General features: G+C 45.5%; 2 protein-coding genes across 3 annotated transcripts in view; one reads left to right on the forward strand and one right to left on the reverse strand.

Annotated features, from left to right (window-relative positions):
• Positions 1-501: 501 nt before the first annotated feature.
• C8H17orf75 (chromosome 8 C17orf75 homolog) lies at positions 502-12,422 on the forward strand. Its single transcript, XM_068977621.1, has 10 exons — positions 502-649; positions 1,470-1,550; positions 3,769-3,894; positions 4,421-4,564; positions 4,953-5,010; positions 6,456-6,575; positions 7,353-7,417; positions 7,569-7,705; positions 8,534-8,637; positions 10,270-12,422. The coding sequence occupies exons 1-10, from the start codon at positions 510-512 to the stop codon at positions 10,483-10,485; spliced, it is 1,191 nt and encodes a 396-aa protein (XP_068833722.1). The 5' UTR covers positions 502-509; the 3' UTR covers positions 10,486-12,422.
• Positions 12,423-18,400: 5,978 nt separating this feature from the next.
• The window catches only part of RHBDL3 (rhomboid like 3), a 50,999-nt gene continuing 43,556 nt past the window's right edge, over positions 18,401-25,843 (reverse strand). For both annotated transcript variants that reach the window (XM_068977831.1, XM_068977830.1), the window contains 2 exons: positions 22,051-22,111; positions 18,401-18,672 (listed from right to left, as the gene is read on the reverse strand). In XM_068977831.1, coding sequence (XP_068833932.1) covers positions 18,401-18,672; positions 22,051-22,111 — 333 coding nt within the window. The remainder of the gene's footprint in view (positions 18,673-22,050; positions 22,112-25,843) is intronic.

Raw genomic sequence — 25,843 nt, forward strand, 5'->3', positions numbered from 1 at the left:
ACGTGCAAGAAAAAGATGCCTAGGCGTTAGAAAAATCTTTTCTTTTTTCTGACGTGACAAAAATCTTAAAACTAATTCGGCGGTTTTTGAGCCGCATAGGGCACGGGCTAGGACAGAGGATATAGCAGTGAACAAGATGCCATCCTAGTAGGAGAGACAGTAAACAAATACATCTTGTCGGGGTGATAACTGGGATGAAGAACTAAGCGATATAAGGGGATAGGATAGAGACTGATGCGACAGCAGTGGAGGTGCCAGGGAGATGTTTTGCATAGGGCGATTAAGAAGTTGTCTCTGAGGAAGTGACGTTTCTGCACAGACCTGAATGATGTGAGAAAAAGAACACAGAAAAATCAGGGGGCATTCCAGCTTTCTCGACTGAGAGTCTGGGAAACCAGCGGAACGCAGATGCGCGAGGGCCGGGAGCCGGACGAGCCCGGCCACAGAGGACTGTACGGCACCGGGGGAGCGGTTTGGCGGGGACGCAGGGCCGCTCAGAGGCCGCCGCGATGCTCCCCTCCTTGCAGGAATCGCTGGACGGGGATGAAAAGGAGCTAGAGAGCAGCGAAGAGGGCGGCTCCGCCGAGGAGCGGAGACTCGACCCGCCGCCCAGCAGCCACTACTGTCTCTACAGCTACCGCGGAAGCAGGTGCAGCGCCCGGCCGCCCGGCCCCGCCGCCCACTCCGGGTTCCGCAGCTTGGCGGCTCCCAAACGCAGTCTTCTCCCCTCCCAGCCAAGGTCTCAGGCCCTCAGGACCCTCCTCGCCTCAAGCCATGCTTCCCGGCCCCCAGTCCTGGGCTTTTGCGCCTGGTCCTCCCACGCCTCAGCGCTGTGTCCTTGACATCTTCGCAGCCCCTTCCTGTCACCTCTGCCTTTTGTTTAGCGCAGTGCCTCGCACGCTCAATAAAGGCAATCCCCAACCCCCCGTCCTTCCTGTGATTGTCTCCCCGCTTTCCTCCGTCCCCACCCCCTTCCCTACCCCCACCTCCCTTCCCTATCCCCACCTTCTGGTTACCGTCTGTCCTTGCTGCCTCTTTTCCCTCCTCCCAAGCCGACTTCCTGGGGCTCTTTTGGCCCTGTAAAGTCTGGTTTTGTTTTTGTTTGGGCTGCTTGTGGGATCTTGGTTCCCCCCGCAGTTGAAAGTGCCGAGTCTTATGTGGACCGCCCGGGAATTCCCTGTAAAGTGTGTATTTAAGAGAAAATTTCCTTGACATTTCTGGGTATTTAACTTAGGCTTTCCTCTACTCCTTAAGTGGCCTGGAGGAGAGAAGGGGCTCCTGTCAGCGCTCTTTTGTAGGTTTTCCCTGTCACTGAAGCTAGGCGGAGGAGGACGGAGTTCAAGCATTTCTACCTTGCAGCAGTTTTAGTGGTCTGTTTGTCCCCTTCCTTGCTTGCTGGGGGAGGGAGGGCATACTCCGCTTGACTTAGAGCCCATAGTTCATAACCGAATTGGTTTTGTGGCGAGCAGATTGGCACAGCAGCGAGCGGACAGCGATGATGGAAGCCCAGGTGGCACAAATGCAGAAACTCCCTCTGGTGATGATTTCAGGTAAAAACAGCTTGGCCTTAAGCCGTGTATGTGCTTTTCTCTTAAGGGCATCTCTGGCATGCAGATGTCAGTGGGTACTTTATCCGCCCTCGGCTTTCCCTGAATGAAACCATCAAGCCCCCTTCACCCCTAGGAACCTCATCTTATTTTCCTTTATTCATTTATTCAAGGCTGGGGCAGAGCCACATACCGTGGTGATTAGCACCATGTTGATTAGCCAGACAGTTATTCTGAGCTTCTTGATTGGAACTCCAGTAAATATTCAATATCATATGAGTATCAAAAAATTTAAAATCCTCCTCTCCCTACCCACCCCCCTTGAATACCCTTTCATAGCTCTGCTGCTGCATACTGCAATGTAAACTCCAAGCCAGCAGTGATTGCTGCCTCTTTTGTTCATTGATGTCTCCATGCCTAGAACCTTGAGTGATAGGTACTTGGCATAGGGTCGATGTTTAATATATATTTACTAAGGGAAGGAATGAATGAACCTCAACACTTGATGCAAAGTAGGGTATAGTACAAAAATATGTTCACCGAGAGGCTGGATGATGGATGATTTAAGAAATTTTTCAGGTGCTGTAACGGTATTGTGGTTATAGATACATACATATATATTTTGTAAATCCGCATTTTTTAGAGATATGTAATGAGAAGTTTAGGGATAAAATAATATGATGCCTAGAACTTGCTTCAAAATAAGTCTGGGACTTAAGAGAACAAGCTTAAGTTTCGCCAGAGGGGAAGGATTGGGGGAAGGGATAATTAGGGAGTTTGGGATGGACATGTAATCACTGCTATATTTAAACTGTTTAACCAACAAGGACCTACTGTAGGGCACATGGAACTCTGCTTCATGTTATGTGGCAGCCTGGACAGGAGGGGAGTTTGGGGGAGAATGGATACATGTGTGTGTTTGGCTGAGTCACTTTGCTGTTCACCTGAACCTATCACAACGTTGTTTGTTAATCGGCTATACCCCAATACAAAGTCAAAAGTTTAAAAACAAAAAAGTCCAAAATAAGTCTGAGAGGTGGAGGGTATGGACAACATGGGAGTAGAGATGAAAACAAAATTTTTTATAGTTTTTATTGGAATATAATCGACTTACAATGTCGTGTTAGTTTCACGTGTACGGCGAAGTGACTCAGTTATGCATATACGTACATCCACTCTGTTTTAGAGTCTTTTCCCATATAGGCCATTACAGAGTATTGAGTTCCCAGTGCTGTGCGTAGGTCCTCGTTAGTTATCTGTTTTATATATAGTAGGGTGTATATGTCAATCCCAGTCTCCCAGTTTATCCCTTCCTTCCCCCATAAGCTGATAATTGTCAAAACTGGGTGGTAGGTACATGTAGGTTCGTTATATTATTCTTTCTACTCTTCAGTGTTTGAAATTTTCCTTAATATGGAACCAAAGATGTGAGACATATTGGGTTCATATTCTCTGTTGGGAAGTTTGGTGATGGAAAATCTTCTCACATATTCGAATTATAGTTTCTGTTTATAGTCTAATCTCAACCAAACTGAAATGTGTGTGTTTAGGTCATAAGTAATCACTGAGCTGGTGTGTTTATTCATGGGCAGTGGTAGTTGGAGGTTTGAGGAAAGAAAAGGAGGCATGAAATAGTAGAATATGTGGGTGGACCAGGAGATGGCATGAGAGCTGGGCAGCGGTCAGGGCCCACTGGTGGCTGGTGGTCATTGATTTCAATTGAGACTAGCCCCTGTGGTGGTGGGGTTTTGTCCAGCCACATTCAGCTGCATAGGTGCAGGGGCAGACTAGGTAGAGAACTGGACTAACCAGGGCTGAAGGTTTGCTAAGCAAATACCAGGAGGCGGAAACAGAGGTTGAATGTGAATGTATGCGGGGTGGTGATCGTAATGACTGGCCGTGGAATTTAAGCTGGGTAAGGAGAAGGGAGGTGAGGATGAGAAACTTGAGGTTACTGTGAAAAAGAGGTAAGGTCAGTGAGTTTGGGGGGGTCCCAGTGGAGTCATAATACTAATGAGAATGAGCTAGAAAGGCAGGACTACTTTAAACGGATGAGGCAGATCGTACTTGGTGACATACATCCCTAGAAGCCTCACCAACAGGAGTCGAATAGAAAGCTCTGCCGAGTCCTTAGTGAGGGCTTTTAGCAATGTCCTGTCTAACTGACGGGATATAAATGCAGAGTCCGCTGCTAAGGAACATGTATCTTTCATTTGTCAAGCCTCTCCTTGGTGGATACTAATCTACCATCTGAACTGGAGCCGGAGCTACGCAGTTTCATTGCGAAGCGTCTTTCTAAGGGAGCAGTCTTTGAAGGGCTGGGTAATGTTGCAGCTGTAGAGCTGAGGTAAGTGTAAAATATGCTGTGTCCTGAGATTTTATTTCTGAGCTAAATATGGGACGCGATGAGAAACTCCAAAAGATCAACTCTGGCTAGACACACACCCACACCCACACACCCACACACACACCCACACACACCCACACACACACACACACACACACACACACACCCCTCCTTCCTGGAGCTTCATTGATTCATGTATGTTTATGGAAGGGAAAACACGGATAAACCATGTCAACATGGGTAAGCTATGAACAAGAGTGGAATTTGTATGAGTTTTTCACATAAGACAGAAGAATTCAAAGAAATTCTGTGTTTGTTAGGTGCTGCTTTAGGTAAAGCCCAGTATGATGCATGTTCACTTTCGTCTGTTGTTATCAGTAAACCAAGGAGAAGTCTGGGAAGCTCTGAATTCCAGAGCAGTCTAACGATATTGCCAGATCAGGATGACCAGGGCTCAGAGAAGCCTACAAAACTACATGCATGAGTTATCAAAAGCATGCATTTTAGCTCTTTCTTTCTTTTCTAGAATTCCAGGTTACCGAGTCGGTTGTTATTACTGCCTTTTCCAACAAGAAAAACTGCTTCCCCAAACAGCGTCAACGGACTCTGAGCAGAAGTCTTCAGAGTTTGTGGTCTGTTTTTTAGGAGGGTCTGAAAAAGGGCTTGAGCTATATCCTTTCTTTGGTCTCTGAGGATATCAGGAAGGAAATGCTGGCAGGCAAGTGGAGGATTATTACTACCAACCTCTGAAAAGCCTTTCTACCTCTTATACATTAACTTCAATTTCATACCTTCATATGACCAGTTTGTCTTCACTTGTTTTATCATGAATTTATTTATTTTTGGCCACTTGGCTTGTGTGATCTTGGTTCCCCAACCAGGGACTGAAACTGAGCCCTCAGGTGGTGAGAGCATGGAGTACTAACACTGGTCTGCCAAGAAATTCCCATATTGTGGCTTGTTTTAACCAAGCCAGATATTTAAGAGATTTTCCTATTATCCATTGAGAGATAAAACCCTGTCTTGATTCATCCTTTATCATTTCCTTAAGAACATACTTTCAGGCTTGAATTGGACAAATACATTCAAGGGCTGAAAAATACCATGAACTGTGAGGTAAGACAATTGCATTAATATTTTTAAAGACCCAAATGACTAACATTATGTGACTACTGTTCTTATCAAATCATCCAAGTGGGCACAGACACTTCAATTCTGAAAATGTGCTACTTTGTGGGCCAGTAGGAAAGTGCTTGTTAAGAGGAGCAAGGGACACAGTCCTCTAAGTTTCACAAAACTGCTTGTGATGTTTTGTATCTATGAAAAATTCAGTCCATTAAATTCAAAGACATACCATAACATGCCAAGCGAGGAAGAAGATGCTGCTTTTCTGATTTCTAGACATATAAGATTTATACTCTGTGCAGAACTGATGGCCTACGAAGCTGCTGGCACCAGAGACATGCTGTGCAACGGGATGACTGTCCTTGAACTTAACCTCAAAGATGTTTAGAAACATCCCGTTTTTCATTAATCGATCTTTTGTGAATTAGATACATCCATATCGATTCCTTTATCCATACCTTTTAAATACTGTGCTTTTGGTTTGTGGGAGCTAAGTCATAACTCATAAATTTTCTACCCATTACAGGTGATAATAATTCCTTTTGCTTGTCATGCCTGTGCTTACAAGGCAGTACAGAGGGGAATGATAGCTTTGGAGTGAGCCAGGGATACAAGCGAGTCTAGGGTAGCTGCTCTCCCAGGATGGGGCGCTCCCACCAGTCCCTAGGGAGCAGCAGAGCCAAGGAAGCTGGTTGAGCTCCTGGCAGTGTGTCCGACCACACCGGAGTGGGCTTGAGCACTTTGATGTGTTGACCTTTGTCCTCCCCTGTTCACTTTCAAGTGTTAGTGAGCTGTCTGTGTTCCTTCAGTCATTCAACAGGTCCTTTATAAGCTCATCCATGGATGTTTCAGAAACTGTACCAGATGCTTGGGGAGATGAGGATTTTTTTTCTTCCCCTTAAATGAAAGAAGTTTTATTCATTCATTTTTGGAGATAAGGTTTATTAAGAGAGTATCTCAGGGAGTTCACAGCACAATGGGAGGAGATGGACATGGAAATGCCCTAACTCCTTTCAGTGAAGAAATAGCATAGAACCATATTAAGTCGGTTTCTTCATTTTATGTAATGCATGTCTTGGTGTATTTTTTTTAAATGCAGTACTGAATTAATCCTCTCTCTGCCTAACAAGCCCAGCAAAGTTATATCACAATTCCTTTTTTTGTTTTTTGGCCGTACCTCTCTGCTTGTGGGATCTTAGTTCCCCAACGAGGGACTGAATCCAGGTGCCTGGCAGTGAAAGGCAGAGTCCTAACCACTGAACTGCCAGGAAATTCGTGCAGTTGCTTTTGTTTTAATTGGTGGCATTAGCTTAAAAAAGAAGGAGGTGTCAGTCCTCATTTCTTTTCACTGTCAAGAGTATCATAAAGAAAATGTTAAGTCCATTAATTAAGGTGAAGGCTTAGATCAAAGCAAATCTCACTCTCTCTTAATCTAGGAAAGTGGTGGGGAGAACCACATCCAGTCTTACCTAAGCAGCTGGTTTGCAGATGTTGTTTGCCCCATCCAAAGGGTGGTCCATCTCTTTCAGGAGAAGCTCACCTTTCTGCTACATGCTGTAAGTATTGCCCAAACGAAAGTATTTCCTGCATTGAGGATCCCTTTGGCAGAGTTTGGTTTATTTAAAGACATACTTATTTTCTCTGAACATTACTTATTACTTCCACCTGCCCTCTGAATATTCATTCAGACTATGCTTGCAATAAGGATACACCACACTCTATTTACACAGATCCAGAAAGTTACACTACGGAGGTAGAGTTGTGAATACTATCTTCTAATACAATAAAACATTTTAATCACTTTTTCTTTTTCTTTTTGGCTGTGCCGTACAGCTTATAGAAACTCAGTTCCCTAACCAGGGATTGAACCTGGGCCACAGCGGTCAAAGTTTTGAATCCTAACCACTAGACTACCAGGGAATTCTCTAAAATAATTACTTTTTGAAGTGATGTGGGAGAGATGTGATTTCTAAAACAATTTGAAGAGGAAAACAGAAATCCAAAGTAATTTTTAACTATATAAAAATGTCCAAATAAAATATTCAATAAAATATCTGGACAGTGGGGAAGGCTTGAGTAAGTGGCCAGGTTTTTCATTTTTCATGTGGTGGGTGGATGCAGCTGAGGCTGGACCACCCCTCAAGCCCAGGTAGTAAGGCTAGGTTCCTGACCATAAGTGAGCAGCTGAACATAGCCCTGGAGAGCTCCAGGGCGGTGCCCAGCAAACATGGTCTGGTGCGGTGGTTATTGGGGGAGGCAACGTTTAGTCACTAGGTGCTCTGCAAGGAAAACTGGCATACGTGTATCAGCTGGGTGTTATTTTTCTCTCGTAGGCTCTGAGTTATACTCCTGTTGAGGTTAAAGGATCAGATGAAAAAACAAAGAGAGACATTCACAGGTAAAGAACAGTTTTGCAAAGAGAGCACCTTTTCCACAGCCAGTCTGATATTTCTGTTTTTAACTCCCCCCACCACGCAATGCAGAATGAATTTGCTTTCTCCCTCCCATCCTGTAGTATAGTTTGTGGAAAAAGATTGTGTGTGTGGCAGGTTTCTGAGCGTGGCTAGTCTCCAAGGGCTTATTCACGAAGGCACCATGACATCCTTGTGCATGGCCATGACGGAGGAGCAGCAGAAGTCTGTGACCATCGACTGCAGCAGCTCCCAGCCTCAGTTCCACAATGCAGGTGAGCTGCAACCCTGGGAACAGCCTTGTCAATCACTGTTTTCACACTGACAACAAAGGACGCAAAGTTATCCTCCCTGCCCTGTGCAGTTTTACATGTTTATCCCCAAATCGCCAAAAACAATAGCATTTCTAGAAACATGGAGATCATGACATGCCTAGCAATTCTACTCCTAGGTATATAGAGAAACTCTTATGTATGTATACAAGAAGACAAATACAAGATATTCATAAGGGCGCTGTTTGCAATAGTAAAGAACTATTAATAGTAAAGCAACTCAAGTGTCTGTCAATAGGAGAACTGCTAAGCTGTTATACTCACACAATGGAATGCTATACAGCCGTGACAATGAGTGAACTCGAGCAATAGCTCTCCGTATAGCATCCAAACATACTATATAGTGAAAGAGCCATTAAAGAAAAGTACAGTTTTAACATATGCAAATTTTTTTACACTATATAGGGCTTAGAGATAAAGTATGTGGCAAACGTTTACAGAAAGACATGGGCATGATAATCCTTTCTGATGGGAAAATAGGGGGATGCACTGGGAAGATGCATGTGGGAGCTTCAACCAGTTTGGTATTTCTTAGCCAGGTGGTGAGTTAAGGTTTTTTTAGACCAATATAGAAGTCTTAAATAATTCATTATAAGTGTTTTTTAAATGAGGAAAGAATATTGTGATGTATACAAATATTCAATCCTTGTGCTGTACACCTGAAACTAATATTAGATGGTTCAATTATGCCTCAATTTAAAAAAGAAAAAGAAAGGAAGAATAAATGTCTTGTGATTTTACTTTTATTCATTTTTCTAAAATACTTTATAGGGAGCAACCGGTTTTGTGAGGATTGGATGCAGGCTTTTATGAATGGTGCTGAAGGAGGTAACCCTTTTCTTTTTCGACAAGTCCTGGAGAACTTTAAACTAAAGGTAACTAACTGGCTGTGTGCCAAGTGCCACATATAATCTTTGTCGTAAAGTTTAGTTAGTACCAGTGACCAGGAAACAAATCTGCTTCACAGCTATGATGTCTGTTAACTAGAACACTTTCAAAACTATAATCCTCAATTTCCATTTATACCAATAGCATTGAAAGTGCCAGTTTCCCCAAACCCAGATACCACTGGGTATCTAAACTTTTCATCTTTGCTAGTCTGACAGGTGACAATGTATATCACTATTTTTATTTGTATATAAAAATTTCAATTTATTTCAGCCAAAACAGTCCACCCATTTCTCCCACTCCCTATCTGCTGCCTCTGTAGAGTCCATGAGTTGTTTTTTATATATTTATATTTAAAAATGTATATTTGGATTCCACATGTAGAAGAGATCATGTGGTATTTGTCTTTTTCTGTAGAACCTGTTTCGCTTAGCATGAAGCCCTTGTTCCAGGCCTCATTCTTCTGTTTACTGGCTGAGGGGTATTCCATTGTGTGTATATACCACAGTTTCTTTGTCCATTCACCCATCAGTTGACACTTGGGTTGTTTCCGTGTCTTGGCTGTTGTTGGTGATGCTTCAGGGAACATGGCACTGCAGATATCTTTCTGGGTACGTGCTTTGGTTTTCTTCAGAGAGATGCCCAGATGGAGCCTTGCTGGGTGGTATTTTTTTCATTTGGATTATTACCTTAATGTATATTCCCAAAAGTGGGATTACCAAGTCAAGGGTTTGAATGCTTTGGTTTCTATTAAAAATTGCCAGCTTGCACTTCAAAAAAACTAGGAACAAAGTACAGAGTGTTCTGCAATGTGTATGGGTTTTCTAGGCAGAACCTAATGTAACAGTTTTCTAAATCAGTCTTATTTATTTTTATTACTTTAATATTGGCACTCCATAGCTATTCAAATCTGTCTTTAATTATTATTCAGGCTGAACGTTTTTTCATGTTCGTTTACAATTAGCAAATAAACAGACATTTTGATGGAGCAAATGTATCCACTATGATATAGTGACATTATAAATAGTAAAGGCAATACTAATGAAAGGTATTACCTGTCATTCTTTATATAAACAGTATCTTTATTTTTTTTATGAATTGTCAAGTAAAGTCCAAGTTTTAACCATAAATTTGCATTATTCTGTTTTTGCACTGTAAGCCTTATTCATAATAATTAAAATAATGTTCTAATTTTTGAAAAACAAACAAGAGCTAGAATCTTCAAAAGGCATTCATTTATATTTTTCAGTGGCCTCTGTGTATGTATCATTGCATTTCCAACAAATTGAATTGAATGCTTGCTTATATTTTAGGGATATCAGTCTTATAATTTAAGGCATGTCTTAGTTGGGAAGCACAAAAAACGTAGTTCCATGCCTAAAGGTTCAGAATTTTGTTGGGGAGGCATGTTGTCACCTTATTTAGGAGATTTGTATTTTTACTTTATGTAAAAGATTTTGTTCTATCAAGAGCAAAGCATATTAGCAATTAAAATATTTTAAATAAAAGGCAAACATTTCATTAACATATTAGTTGAGTTCTCAGCTGGATAGGAAATCTTTTTCAAGCTTCATTATTATCTCACTGAACACAGAGTTAACTGGGTAATCTTTTTCTAGGCCATACAAGACACAAATAATTTGAAGAGATTTATCCGGCAGGCAGAAATGAATCATTATGCTTTGTTTAAATGTTACATGTTCCTGAAGAACTGTGGTAGTGGAGATATCCTTTTGAAGATTGTTAAAGTGGAACACGAAGAAATGCCCGAAGCCAAAAATGTGGTAGCTGTCCTCGAGGAATTTATGAAAGAAGCTCCTGCCCAGAGTTTGTGATGACGTATTTGGAGATGATTGTATTGTGAAGTCATGCAAGCCGTGGTATTTAAAACTGGTAGTTTTATAACGGTCATAGGATTGCTATTTCAGATTATTTGAAAACACATTCTAGATTTTTTCATTTTGTGTCTTCAAGATTAAACCCAATTAGATGTATAAATCTGAGGCACGTCTTCACAGTCATAGATAGGTGTATGTTAGAATTGTGAAATTTTTACATTGCTGGTCCTGTAAGTTCTAGCTTCAGGGAATTGTTGCTTAAGACCTTCAGAGGTGATTTTGCGGCTTCTGTAAGGAGTTTGCTGCAGTATTTAGCAACTTTCCCTCCCAGAAAAATCATAATACTTATTTTTCTCAAGGTACTGTTGTTGTTGTTTAGTCGCTAACTCATGTCTGACTCTTCTGTGACCCCCATGGACTGCAACCCGCCAAGCTCCTCCGTCCATGGGATTTCCCAGGCAAGGATACGGAAGTGGGTTGCCATTTCCTTCTCCAGGGGATCTTCTTGACCCAGGGATCAAACCCTCGTCTCCTGCGTTGGCAGGCACATTCTTTACCACTGAGCCACAGGGAATCCCTCAATGTACTATAGCTTCTTTCAAAAAAGTTATTCCTAGTTTTAGGACAGATTAATACCATGCCACCATTTCAAAGACAGATCTCTGCATCCTGTGGGTGCTTGATGGATTTTTTTTTTTTTATGGATTTTCGATTGATAATGGCATGGATGATGAAGGCAGCTTTCATGTCAATATGCAAATAAATCATGAGTGTGTAACGAATTAAATGAACTTTTAAAATAGGTGCACTAGCTTCAAGATAAGACATTATCTCTGATGGAAAGCTACTGTAAAAGTGGCCCCAGCACTTTTCTTCATTCTTTTGTTCACAGGTATTTGCCAAGAGCCTATAATTTCTCTTTTCTTTTATATGAAAATGCTGGAGTTTTTAAATGGAGTGTTAAAAAAGAAACAAAGTACATCAATTTTACAAGCAAACGTAAAATAAAGAACTTGCACAGAGATTCTTCACATTGATTTTCGTTTTCTGTACATGTGTTACAAGCCTTATATTGTTTCACTCTGAATCGACTGAAAGTGCCCTGCGTTAGAGCCATTTATAATTCCCGTGGAAGCCAACTGTAGCTGCACACATTTGACTGCAGTTTGTTCTGCATAGCTCTGTAACAAATCCATTTGATAATGATTTTTGTTTGGAAGATCAGCAGTCTAGTTCTCACTGCCCTCAGGATGCTCAGAGGAACAGAAGCCCGTAAAGCTCCTCTCCTAAACTCATCTAAATTCATATTAAGTGCTGAGTTTTAACTTTCAAGATGACTGACAATGGCCTTCTGCTTTCTCTTCTACAGAAATCTAAAGATGTGACTCACTGAGCCATTTCTTTTCTTTAATGGGAAATACAATTCAGGATCCTCATGAAGGCTTTCATATAGTTTTAAACTTTAATAACTTGGATTGTAGTCAGTGTAGAAAAAAATCCAAGTACCATCTTTTTTATAGCATTCAGAATGACTATGGGAAATTTTATGGCACAACCCTTGAATCTGACTTTTTCTAAGGTAGGGTTGCCCACTTGGAAATCAGTTTTTTTAAATAAATAACATTAGGGCATCAACATTTTGAGTCTGGAAAATATGTTTTTCATTTTCAAATTCACATATCATTCAAGAGTCCATGTTGTAAATAGCATTTAAAAGCAAATATATTACCTGCTTCAAGTCATTTATGGATAGAGTCAAGGCATAATTACATATTCTTTATATGTGCTTTTATATATATTTTTGGTAATGTAGGCTCATGACATCACACAGTTATATACAATACAGTCTTGTAAAAGTGTGTGATAAACTGTATATCACTGCTGTGGACAAGGAAAATAGTGACGTGGAGCCGACTGTCTTGTGGACCGTGAGAAGACACTCAGAGCTTGTGACCAAAAACATGTATTATATTCAGATTTTAATAAGCTAATATATTAACTTTCAAAGTTTCAAAAAGCATTTGTTCAAGTGTGGAATACATTGTGTATTTGTGTGCTATACACACAGGAAATGTATGTTTGTCATGAATCAAAAATGGTCTCAATTTACCTGTAATTATATTTATTATAATAATAATAAAACTTAGCTTCTCAGCAACACAGTCATTTTTATTCAGTGAACTCAATTCTCCAGCCTGACTTTTTTTTTATTAATTCACAACAAGTTTTGGGGGAAATTATACTTGTTTGGCGAAGGAATTTGTTGAAAAAAATCAAATCGCCTGCTAGGAGACATCCTTCTGCAACCTGCAGGAGGCATTAGGCAGAGTATATGAGCAATTTCCATCCCAGTGTTTTATTCATCGTCCAGTATGCCTACACCTGTCTAAGTCAATGGCCCAGCTCAGTTCTTTTCACTCTCATTCATTATTAACCATGACAGAATGCCTGTCCTTTACCAGAGGATTACTTACACCAAATGCCAGGAAAGCCTGCAAGCGTCTCAGAAATGACTCAGTTACCAGGACTACATTTCTCCTAACCGTGTCTTCTCTGTCATGGAGACGCCACTGGCTTCAATGAAGTCTTTCCACTTGGAGGCCTAAGAGGGCAGCTCCCGTCGTATACCCGCTAAACTTCTTAAGTGTGCCTCACAGACTTCATATCACTCTAAGTTGACGGAAATGCTAGATTTCGGAAGTCAGGGCTGGTGGGGTGGTGATAGGGAGCAGTAATGAATTGATAGCTGTGAGTTTTCTTGTGAACTACCTCTGGGAGGGCCGACAAAGTGGAGATCCTGGTAAGTGAACACCAAGCAAATACGCCAAGGTTCATGACTGACCAGATGGCTCCAGACCCAGGGCCACGAGACTGGATCTTTAAACAAACGCCCTGGCGCTTCTGCAAACTTAAGTGTCCTTATAGTCCTATACAAACACCCGAGGGCTGAGCACAGGAACTTTGGAACCAGGCCGTCTTGGCTGCGATCCTGCTGGCAAGTTACTGAACTTCTCTAAGCCTTCCCTTCATGGGTAGATAAGGGTGTACTTATGCCCACTTCAAGTAGCTGTGCAATTAAATAAGACTGAAAGTGCCTTGCCCAGTGCCCTGGCACATAGTAGGTACCCACTAAGTGGTCTGTATAATTACCCTATTATCGGTAGCTTTTAAGTTATAGGGAGAATGAGAAGCTGGTGGAAAGGAGGAAGCAAGAGTGAAGAGCAGAGTGGTAGGAGGCCGGAGGCAGCGCTGGTTCAACGACTGCCGGCTGCCAGGGAGCTTGCCTTTGGGAACCAAGTCCCAGGACCACGGCTGCTGACAGGACTCTGTTCCCCACACTCCAAACAGATCCTAGATCTTGAGCCTGAACCATGCTCTAAAATTTGCTCTGGGATGACTTCTGCCATTCCAGAAAGCATGTAGAAATATTTGCAAATGATACACAAGAAACTGATGTGAAAACATGATCGGAAACAACTCCCATAACCTGAATTTTAACAGGGTAGTTTAATCCTCCACTGAAAGTTGTGAATGGCCAAACTACATACACTGCCATTAGCTTAGAGAAACTGGTGAGGATGGTTTCTCAGGCTTCACCCACTCAAAGCCCACTTGATTATTAAACATACCAAGCACCAGAATACCTTTAACATTTGCTCTCCTCTTATTTTCCCCTTCTGTAAGTGAACTGTCTGTGCTTTCACCCCAAGGACATTCCTATTCCTGTTTTAGGATCAGGATGCTGACATCCCCTAGAAAGACCTAGGGACTTGCCGGGTGGTCCAGCGGTTAAGACTCCATGCTCCCAATTCAGAGGGTATGGGTTTAATCCCTAGTCAGGGCACATGGCAAAAAAGAAGAAAAAGACCTAAAGACTAGGCTATTGGGGTAATGAACGAAGTATCTAGGATATTCTGAAGAAGACTCATCCAATAATAATAGAATATTAAGCTCTCATTGGGGTACAGTGTAAGAGTGGAAGGGGAAGGCCAGGCACCCACCAGGACGGCTGGCACAGAGGTTCATGACCTGAAACCCTAGATGAGTTTTCTTATTCATAGCCCTTTCCCTCTAAATTATACATAGAATTGTCTGTCTGTGCATTTTTATGGGAAGAAAAATCATAGCTTTCATCAACCACTCAAAAGAACTGTATTCAAGAAAGGTTAAGAACTACCAAGTTGAAAAGACCAGTGCTGAGCATGGATGCCCCATCCATAGGGCATACATCACAGACCCACCCCCACCGTCGTCCACCCTCCCTGCCTCCCCAACCCTAACCCAGATGGAGATGAAACAGGCTCCAGTGCCAGCCCTTCCTGAGTAACCGGTGAAACTGGTGAAAATAACTGTATAACCAATGACTTAAAGAAAAAAAAATCTTTAATGGAATCTGTGCTCAAATAATATGTTACAACAAAAATATACAGAATGTACACGATACAAAAATATTTAGAAACAAACACTGCAGCTTGTGGGTTTTTTTTTCCACCTACTCCAGTCCTGGGAGGGGGAAGACAGGTATTGGGCTGGGCAGTTTTTTAAGGCAGAGGAATATTGGAGCTTTCCGGCCAGCACTGGGAACATGAATGATGCCAGGAAAGGGTTTTCCACTGCACCCGGGAATCAGCATTATTTGCAAACGAAACTGGACACTGCAGGGAGATCCAGGCTTGGTGAGCACCGACTCCCCTAATCCTCTGGCCAAGAATGGTTCTCATGGAAATTGAGAACCCTGTGAGCTGGCAAAAGCACCTCATCCAAGAGCTTTTCCTAATTAAAAAACTAATGATAAGTGGTGTCACTAAAATGAAATTTCTCCTTGGAAGGTCCGTTTTCCTTTCCCCAGTTTCTGTGATTCCTCTTCCATGTAAGGAGGGGGTGAGTCCGGGGCTGCTGTTTGGGAAACCTTCAGTTTTCAGTGTCTGAAGCCTGTGGATAAAAGGCTGACTGGCTTCCACAGCCTGAAGATTCTCTCCACCTTCTGCTTCTCAGCACCCGATCAGGTGGCCATACTGGATGAGGAGGGAACATGGGAACAGAGGGGCCTGCCCGGGAGGAAGCCAGACCCCCAGAAGTAGACCTTTCTTACCGGACAGCTGTCTGCCGGCGCTGGGCTGGAGACCTGGGGCGTCTGAAGTGACTTCTTGCCACCACTGCGTGGTCCTGCTTGGACGTGGTGGTCGGGAGAGGCGGCGGAGGTGGGCGTTGAGCACAACAAAGAACTTCAAGGTTGCTTGTGGACCAGGAGCAGCTGGGGCTGGTGGCGCAGGGTGTAGAGGAGCCCTTAGTGCATCCCAGGTCTCACAGCCCAAGACTCCACACCTCCGCCTGATGCAGTCCTTCTCAGTAACAAGCTTCCATCTGAAACCCTGAAGGAACTGAGTGCTTCCCTGATGGGCTTTCTAGACTCTTGCGGTTCAGTCTTCCCACACCTGAGAGGAAGCCCCCCACTCCAGACCACACCAGATAAAGGCAGAAGTGTCTCCACTTTCTCCACCACATCCCAGACGCTCAGGTGCCAGCAGAGAGGTGATGCCCTGCCTCCCAGCGGGGCACAAGCAGCCTCTGTTGCTCCCAGAAGGGACAGCATCACTCAGGGTTAGCAGGGATGGCAGCCCACAACGGAGACCCCCCACCCCCATCTTTGCCCACGTCTTCTCGGCCTCCCTTCCAGCTCAGTCTCCTCTCCTAAGAAGCTCACTCTTCTGACCACACCTGGCCCTCAGGAGGGCGGAGGATGGCTGGCAGGGACAGACTGGCACGGTTCAGCCAGAGACCCGGGCGCATCTCCCCAGGTGTCCTTAGCACAGTGTTGGCACAAGTGTAGCGTGGCCTCGGGAGCCATACGTGGGGACCAGAACAATCCATCGTTGGGCCAAGACAGGGAAGGGCTTGGCGTAGCCCGGGAGTGAGTAGGGGTGTCCCAGGGTAGGAAGACCCTGCCCATTTATGGCTGATCACAGTGGCCCAAGACCCCTGAATAGCTGGCCTGGCTGACTCTGGACCTTAGCAGAGTCAGGGCTCTGACAGGCTTGTGGCGGCCCCGTTCCTGCAGGAACACAGCCCTCTGGGCTGTCAGTGTAGGGAGTTTCCAGGGCAGCATAGACACAGTTCGTAAAAAGCCATGCTCCCCACACCCTCCCCTCAGAGTGGGCACCAGCTCCTGCAGCGGATCGCTGCCTCAGCCCTGTTCTGCCACTTGTTTTGGGGTGGGGGCGCAGATTTGACCATCTCCACGTGCCCTCCCAGCTCTGAGAATCAGAGGGCTGTCCTCCTCGCCTGCAATATTCCCCCAAGCACCCACCAATTCTTCTCCAGGAGCAGTTTCCTGTCTGAATTGGAATCCCTGTGCCCCCCAACTTTGAAAGGATACTTGGCCCCAACATTCTTGCTCCAGCCTTTCTTTCCTGCACCCCCAAAGCTCCTTCCCTCCTAAGGGAGACACAACAGAATCTTTTCAGACAGGAAGGCTCCTCTAGACAGGAGTCAGAGCAGAACGTGGCAAAGGGGAGGGAAACCTCAGCATCCTCAAGGTCCTTGGACGCGCCGGAGGTTTCCCTCCACAGCAGCAGTCTCCCGCTGGTCAGGGATTCTCAGGGAGGCACCCGGGAGGAATGGGGATGGGGAAGAAGGGGGTGAGCTTCCTATCTCTCAGTGCCCCCTTCCTCTCAGGTGGCCTCCCCAACAGCCTCCACCCTGTGCAGGTTTCCTCTGCAGCCTCCAGTGGCCCTCACATCGTCTTTCCCATCACACGTGCATCTGCCCACCAAATCACATATGTGCGCGCGCACACACACACACACACACACACACACACACACACAAACACACGTACCAGAACATTGGCTCTGTAAGCAGAGGACAGGCGCACTGGGGGCTGTGGGCAGTGGAAGGGGAGGAAAAGACCCTAAACAAAAGGGGATGGATGTCCAGACACTGGTGTGAGACGTCAGCACCCAGGAGAAGTCTGAAGCTGATACCCTTCCCTTCCCGCTGGGGGTGTGAGGAGGGGAGTGAAAGTGAAAGTCGCTCAGTCCTGTTCAACTCTTTGTGATCCCATGGACAGAGGAGCCTGGTGGGCTACAGTCTTGCCTGATGGGCAAGAACACTGGAGTGGGTAGCCATTCCCTTCTCCAGGGGATCTTCCCGACCTAGGGATTGAACCTGGGTCTCCCGCACGGCAGGCAGATTCTTTATCATCCGAGCTATTGGGGAAGCCCTGAAAAAAGTTACTGCCTCCCTCATCAGGTTCCTTTCACATGTACCCCAAGGGCAAGGAGGGGGAAGGGGGGCCCTGGAGCTGTAGGATCTCCCTCTGCTCTCTCCAGGCCTGAGAGAGAGCCCCACTGGTGGGTACCCCAGTGCCCAGCGACAGGCATGGGAGGGCATCTTGGGTACCTCCAGCCCAGACCAAAGTTGACCATCCTCCACCACCAGGCCCCCTTCCAATCCAGAGCTCCATACCCAACAGCTATGGAGGGAACACGTCCTGGCCCATAGCGACCTCTGGGGTGGACAGGGCCTGCCTGGCTGCTACAGCCGCGGGCCTTCCTTCCACTCTTAGGTACCTCTGGGTGGTGGATGAAGGAGAAGGCTGCTGCCCAGCCTGTGTCCCTGAACACGTGGGACACGCCCAGCCCGAGGGGACGGCCCCTCTCACCTCACCCCAGGCCTTCGCCCTGGCCTGAGGTCCTCAGAACTACAGAAGCTACATCCAATTCCTCCAGCAGGTGCCTTCAGAAAAAGGCCTCCACGGTCTGTTCAGATCTGAACACAAATGTTACAGCAGCCCAGCATCTCTTGTCCTCTCCTCTCTGGCCTCACTGAGCTGGTGATGAGAAAAAGAATACAGCTGCTCTAGGCTGATGCTGCTTCTCCCTCCTCTCCCAGACCAAGGTCCTTCAGGCCCTTAGGGGGGCGGCGGCAGCTTCAAGTCCAGCAGGGTGTAGGCAAAGATGTTCCAGAAGACGGCGAACAGCACAAAGACGGTGTACATGGCCACAAAAATCCACCACAGCGACTGGTCTTGCAGCCTCTGCTCGTAGTTCCTCAGGACCACCACACCCAGGGTGATGCCCACAGCCACGCCACCCAAGTGCGCCACGAAGCTCGGGTGAGGACAGGGAGGGTAAGCTGATGGGTGGAACCGCAGCCACACGGCCCGTCCAAACTCCATGCTCACTGCAAGGGGAGGAAGCACAGGCAGGTCACCGGAGGGCACAGCGCGGGAGCTGAACGAGAGGTCTTGCACTCCAGCCAGCCACGCAGTCATCCAGCCACTAATTCTTTCATTACCCAACAGGCCAAGCACTGCTGTGCGCACTGGAAATATAATCATGAAGACAGCAAACACACTACTGTTCTCCCAGGGCTTACAGAATCTGGCGATCAACCAGCATATAACTACACAGTAAGATAATCCGGTAAAAGGCCAGAACACTGGAGTGGGTAGCCTTTCCTGGGTAGCCTTTCCCTTCTCCAGCGGATCTTCCCAACCCAGGCATCTAACTGGGGTCTCCTACATTGCAGGCGGATGCTTTACCAACTGAGCTATCAGGGAAGCTCAAAAGAAACCCCACGGGAAGACAAAAAAATAGGTGATTTAAAATCAAGGTTGTGTTTCAAGAAGAGGATTCTTTAGTTTGGAGAATCAGGCCAAATCTTCCTAAAGGAGGGACATTTGAATATCAAGAGAAGACCCAGAACTTCCCTGGTGGTCCAGTGGTTAAAACTTCATCTTTCAAGGCAGGGAGTTAAGGGCCCACAGCTCTCGTGGCCAAAAATTCAAAACCACAAAATACTGTAACAAATTCAATAAAGACTTTAGAAATAGTCCATATCAAGAAAAAAATCTTAAAAAGAGAGAGAAGACCTTAAGGCCGAGGGGACAGCTCTGTGCAGAAGGCCAAAGGGCCTGCACCCCTGCAGTCATGCTCAGTTTCCCCACCTGTATAAAGTCTCAGACTCTACATACCAGGCTACACTGCTGGGACATCAGCAAGAATCTCAGTATGTGCTAGCCCTTTACAGTTTACTAAGTGTCCTCATGTACTAGCTCTAAACCCTGGAGAACCCTCAGAACTGGTACTTTTGTGGTTGAAAGGAAGCGATGAAGGGAGAGAAGGGCAAAGAAGGAACGGAAATAAATAATCTCAACAAAGTGTTAGAATGTAATCTTAACAGAGTCTAAAATGCCCCTATCCCGCTCTTCAATCCATCCTTCTTGTGCAAACTCGGCTTGGCCAATTCAACGGGGATGTACTCTCTTGAAGGGATAAGTGCCATTTTATTACCTATCACCCAAAGAACCTTGTTAGGTTACCATTTAATTAAACCAGGGTGCCTCTCTCCACCCTAACCACCCCAGAGATGCTAGCACCTCCAAGGATGTTCATTAGGGAATTGCCTAAGCTTCCAGGCCTGGGCCCTGCAACCCCAGGGATGGCCAATAGATGGCGGAAAAGGAGTGGCGAGGGACACACATCCTTACCTCCTCCCGCCTCCCCGGGTCCCAGGGCATCTTCCTGCCTTTGCCTTGCAGGCCCTGCAGTCCCCAAGGGAGGTTGGAGTGACATTGGTCTCAGTTCCAAAACAGCATTTTAGTTTTTATAATGCTCGTAGTTAGATTATTTTATTTAAAACAAAATTTTTTTATGTGGACCCTTTTTTAAAGTCTTTATTGGATTTGTTACAATTCTGTTCTATGTTCTGTTTTTTCTTCCTTTTTTTTTTTTTTTTTTTTTTTGCCAGGAGATATGTAGGATCTTAGCTCCCCAACCAGGGATCTAACCTGCAGCCCCTGCACTGGAAGGAGAAGTCTTAACCACTGGTCCACCAGGGAAGTCCCCAGGTTGTATTCTTTTAACTGTAAGACTCATGACTCTGCTCCGTTTTTTACAAACAGACGAATTCAATCTGAGCAGATGAGGAAGCTATGCTCCCCCTAGCTCCTAGCCCACTGCCTCCCACAGCCTCCCTTCCTGCCGCCCCCTGATTCAAAGATTCTGCGAGTTTTAGAGCTGGAAGGCCCTTTCTGGGATTAGAAATCTCCAACCCCATCCAGGAAACAGAGACCAGAGGACCCTGAAAGCCATGGGGTACAAAGGATGTGGAAGTGGATTTAAGTGGAGCCCACCTGGGGCCCCTTATCCATTCCATATCTGTTCTGGCTCAGTTTTTCCTCTTCCCCACAAACCAAGTGGCTGACCCAGATAGAGATAGTCCCGGAGCTCCTGCCCAGCCTGGCGAAAGTGCAGGGCATTAGAGACAGCACAGGCTCACTCTGAATTCTGCCTCTACCACCTGTAGGAGGGTGACCTTCATGTTCTGAGCCTGTAAATTAAGCCTAAAAACAATCCGCTCTTCATAACCATGTTCTGGGGACTGAATGAGAGTTTGTGTGTCCCTCTTTTCTCTTCTGTTCGGACTCATCTCTTTCCATCTCAGAATGAACCTCTTGGCCTCTGGTCTCATCCCCTGCACACACCTCCCCCTCCACACTGCAGTCTGATGAGTCACTGAAAACTCAAAATTGTCAACATCTCCCTCATCTAAAGCCCCCCACTGGCCTCCTAGTGCATCTGGGGATGAAGCCCAGTTTTTCTCTTTGCATTTAAATCCCTCCATGGTCTGACTCCAGTGATCTCTGACACAATCACACTCAGTCCTAAACCTCGCGGGTCAGTCTTAACCAACTTGCCAGCCTTTACCCTTCACTCTTCTGCATCTTTGTTTCTGCTGCACCTGAAGTGGCCTCTTGCATCCTGTCTGCCTGGTGAACACCTGTCTTTTCTTTCACACTCAAAATGTCCTTTGCAGGTAGACTGTCTCTCAGTGAAGGCCCTCATCACACCTGTTCAAGGGTTCGTGGATTCGCGATAGCTTGTGAACTTGCTAAACTACAAGTTTCAGAGTGTGTGTATGTATGCATGCCGATGTGAGCTCGCTCATATGTGCCTTTTTCTGGAAAGTAATCCTGAGTTTCCAGTAGGAGATCTCAAAGGATCGACTCCGTGACCCAAAAGGTTAAGAAATTACTTTTCTCACAAGGAAAAAAAAATTTTTTTTTCAATTTCTTTAATTCTTCAACTATACGAGATGATGGATGTTCGCTAAGCTGATGGTACTAACCATTTCATAATGTATATAAGTCAAATCATCAGGCTGTACACCTGAAATTCATGCAGGGCCACGTGTCAATTTTATCTCAATAAAACTGGAAGGAAAAACATTTTTAAATAAAAATACTGGAACCAGAAATTTTTTTAAACCAAAAGGAATAAAAGCCCCAAAAGGTTATTTTTCTTGATCTGACCATTGAGCTAGAAACTCATCCCACGTGGACTTTCCTCTCTGCACAGTCTATGTCTGTGAAAAGTAGGTCAGGGAGCAGTATTGTAGGTCAGACCCTCCTGTAGCCCCCACTTCTTTCCACACTGCGGACATGTTTCCCTTCTCTTTTTGACCACAAGTCCCTAAAGAGCAGAGACTGTGCCATCTCTACTTCCCCCAGGACTGGCACAGGGTCCCCCTTCCCCAGCCAGCCCTATTAGAACTTACTGCAGATCAAGGCCACAGCCATCCGCAGCAGCTTGAATTGACACTTCATGCCTGACCAGTTCTGGGGAAAAAAAAAAAGAGAGAGTTTCATTAGTTTCAGATCAGACCACTTCTCTGCAGAGGTAGCCAGCCTAGGAAAAGCTGACATTTAAAAAAGTCATCTCTGGGAATTCCCTGGTGGTTCAGTGGTTAGAATTCCGCACTTTCACAGCCAAGGGCTCGGGTCTGTTGCCTGATCGGGAAACTAAGATCCCACAAGCTGTAGAGCGAGGCCAAAAATAAATTTAAAAATAAAATTCATGGGGTTTTCCTGGTGGCCCAGTGGTTAAGACTCCATGCTCTTAATGCAGGGGGCCAGCGTTCACCCCCTGGTCAGCGAACTAGATCCCGCATGGTACAACTAAGAGTTTGCATGCCACAACTAAAGATCCTGTATGCTGCAACTAAGACCTGGCACAGTCAAACAAATACATGTGAAAATAAATAGTTTTAAAAATTAAAAAAAGAAAATTTGTAAACAGAGGAAATGCTAAAAGAGTTGGAGTACAATGAAAATAAAGATGGAGTTTAAAAAGAAATCATCTCTATTAAATCCTGAATGAAGTGGTTGTGGCGTAGTCCCAGCACGGCTTTGAGATTTTAGGGGTTGGTAGGTTTGTTACTGTCATTAAAGCTCTGGAGCTGTGCCAACATAGGAAGAGAATCTAGATCCTGGGAGACACGAGTCCCTGTCTCCACGACACAGACAGGTATCTGGATGTTGCCCCAGCTGCTAGGTCTCATGGTTACAAAGTGATGCAGGCCGGCAAAGCAAGCCAAGTCAAAACAGAACGAACCATCAGGACGACAGGAGGACTCAAAATCCTGCATCTGAGAAACAAATGAGGAGAAGACTTGGGGGAGGTCAAGTTCACTGCGGTCAGCTATCAAGTGAGTCAACACAAGCAAAAGGCATATTTAGTGTAACCTGTAAGCAGAGACAACGGATAAAACTTCAGAGAGAGACTTTTCTTTTTAAGCTCAGGATAAGCTGCCATTTCTAATCAGCTGAGCTGTCCAAAGATGGAATGATCCATGGGATGGTGAGTTTCCCATCACAGAGGGGTCCACATGGGGGCTTCGCATCACTCAGAGCGGGTGCTCGAGAGAATCAAGCATTGGAAACGGGGTGGGCCAAATGCCCTTCAGACAAATCCCTCTTTCCCCTGAGAATCTCTGAACACTCTGAACCTCCAAAGCAGATAATCAGAGCACAATTATTCACCTTACAAAAGGACTGTTCACTTTACAAAAGACTTCGCCACAGGGCTCCTTTGAGGGGCACTCCTGCAGTGCTTTCAAAGCTCCATTCCATTTACCCAGAAGCAGAAAGGAGCCCGGAATCTCCCTGGAAAACATCAGTCTTGGGGGAGGAGGCAAGAGGGGATGCCCCGCTTCTGTTTTCTCCCACCCACCTCCCCCTGCCTTTGCTGCCTGGCCCAGGCCCAGCTCAAGGGCACATCTTGAACTCCTCTGAAAGAGGGGGACCCATGCATGAGATCTGACCGGGCTCCTGAACACTGGCATGGACAGCAATGTCTATGGCTTCAGTGGACCAAGCGGAATGGACGGACGCTGTCCCAAAGACAGAAATCCTGCACACTCAGCTCTCCGCCCTTCGCCTCCCTCTTCCCCATTATTCCTCAGTGATCAGCATGTCTTTCTTCACAAAAAGCAGGGTGAGGGACTTCCCCGGTAGTCCAGTGGCTAAGACTGAGCTCCCAGGGCAGGTGGCCCACATTTGATCCCTAGTCAGGGAACTGGATCCCACATGCCACAACTAAAGATCCCACATGCTGCAACCAAAAAAAAGAAAAAAAGGTGAGGTGAGTGATACCCGGTCCCTCTTCAGGTGGGAAAGTCTGATCTCTGCCTGCTGACATGTTCTGTACTCAGAAGCAGATGGCAGGACAACGTTGTCCCCCGCTGGGGTTTGCCCACAGGGGACTCTCGCTGGGGGACAGGGAACAGAACAGCAGTTGGTGCCTTCCATTGGATCTGACAACCCAGTCCGAGCTGGCTCAGTTGGCTGAAGGTGGGTAGCCCCTCGGCTCCTCTCCAAGAGGAAGCCTTAGGATGGGAGGGACCTTGGGAATCACCTGATGGGCCATCTCCTCCCATAGGGACACCCCTGCCAAGAAGCCCCTGTGACGGGGAGCTCCCCAGCTCCTAGAGCAGCCCCAGGAAAGGGTTACAGTCACGGAAAAGTTCTTCCTGCCATTGTCCAGCCAGGCTTTGCCTCCCTGTGATGTCCACCCACGGGTCTTCATTCTCTCTTAAAAGTGACACCAACATTCACAGCAGTGTAATTCACAACAGCCAAAAAAGTGGAAGCAAATCAAGCATCCATGGAGAGATGAACAGAGAAATAGAAGGTGGGCTAGCCACACAGTGGAATATTACTCAGCCTTCAAAAGGAAAGAAGTTAAGACTCATGCCAAACTTGAACCTTAAAGATATTATGCTGCTAAGTGAAATAATCTACTCCCAAAAAGACAAATAGCATTTGATTCCACTTATAGGAGGTACAGAGGAGTCAAATTCACAGAGATAGAAAATAGATTAAAGGTTGCCAGGAGGTGGGGGAGAGAGGAATGGAAGCTGTTGTTAAAAGGGTATAGAGTTTTCGTTCTGCAAAATGGAAAGAGTTCTGAAGATAGATGGTGATTCGTAGTGCACTATGATATGAATGTACTGACCACTCTTAAAAAAAAGTGATGCGGAACACTTCTAATATCCCTTTCCTCATAAAAGCCCTCTGGATATTTCACTTCATGTCTCTTTCCCTGGGTTCTGACTGATACTTTGGGGCAAAGTAAGTTTAGGATGTATTGGTCACACTCTCCTTCAGCTGAGGTCCACACCCCTCTGGGTCCTACCTGGGATTTGCCTTAAAAAGTACCGTCTGTATTTTTGGTCTGGCCAGATCACCACTGGGATGACTCAGAATTCCTTTCTGCTAGGGTCCTTGTTTATAAATTTGAGGTAACAGTACGTACCTCATTGCCCACCTCATTGTGACGAAGGTGAAATGAATTAATATGTGTAAAAAGAACACAGACTGGAACGCGTTAAGGGTCATCCATCTAAACGTCTGATAGTATCTAGACCTGCGGCAAAGACAGTGAGTTCGCCTTGCAGAACGGTTTTAAACCTTCGGAATCTCTGCTAAGTGAAATAAGTCAGAGAAAGACCAATACTGTATGATATCATTTACACGTGGAATCTAAAAAATATAACAGACTAGTGGACAGAACATAAGGGAAGTAGACTCATAGATACAGAAAACAAACCAGCGGCGACCAGTGGGAGGGCAAAATTGGGGTAGGAGAGTGGAAGGTGCAAACGACTGGGGGTAAGACAGGCTCAGCGATGTTTTGTTTCACACAGGCCATATAGGCAATATTTTGTAATAACTGTAAACAGAAAGTAACCTTTTAAAATTGTACAAAAATGGACTTCCCAGTGGTTAAGAAGCATGCAAGTCATGTCTATGTGCTGAGTCAAGTCTGACTCTTTGCAACTCCATGGACGTTCACCCACCAGGCTCCTCTGTCCATGGGATTCTCCAGGCAAGAATACTGGAGTGGGTTGACGCTCCCGCAGGCAGTGAATCCATCTGACTCCAGGAGCCTCCTCCAGGGGATCTTCCTGACTCAGGGACTGAACCTGGATCTTCTGCACTGGCAGGCAGATCCTTTACCACTGCGCTACCTGGGAAGCCGGGGGTTAAGAATTCTCCTGCCAGTGCAGT

Source organism: Capricornis sumatraensis, chromosome 8 (assembly GCF_032405125.1).
Source record: "Capricornis sumatraensis isolate serow.1 chromosome 8, serow.2, whole genome shotgun sequence".
Classification (NCBI taxonomy): Eukaryota; Metazoa; Chordata; class Mammalia; order Artiodactyla; family Bovidae; genus Capricornis; species Capricornis sumatraensis.

Coding starts and splice junctions, on each gene's coding strand:
- C8H17orf75 (XM_068977621.1), top strand. CDS start 510: ATGCTCCCCTCCTTGCAGGAATCGCTGGACGGGGATGAAAAGGAGCTA. Junction 4,565..4,952: donor TCTGAAAAAGGGCTTGAGCT/ATATCCTTTCTT, acceptor TTAAGAACATAC/TTTCAGGCTTGAATTGGACA. Junction 7,706..8,533: donor GCCTCAGTTCCACAATGCAG/GTGAGCTGCAAC, acceptor AATACTTTATAG/GGAGCAACCGGTTTTGTGAG.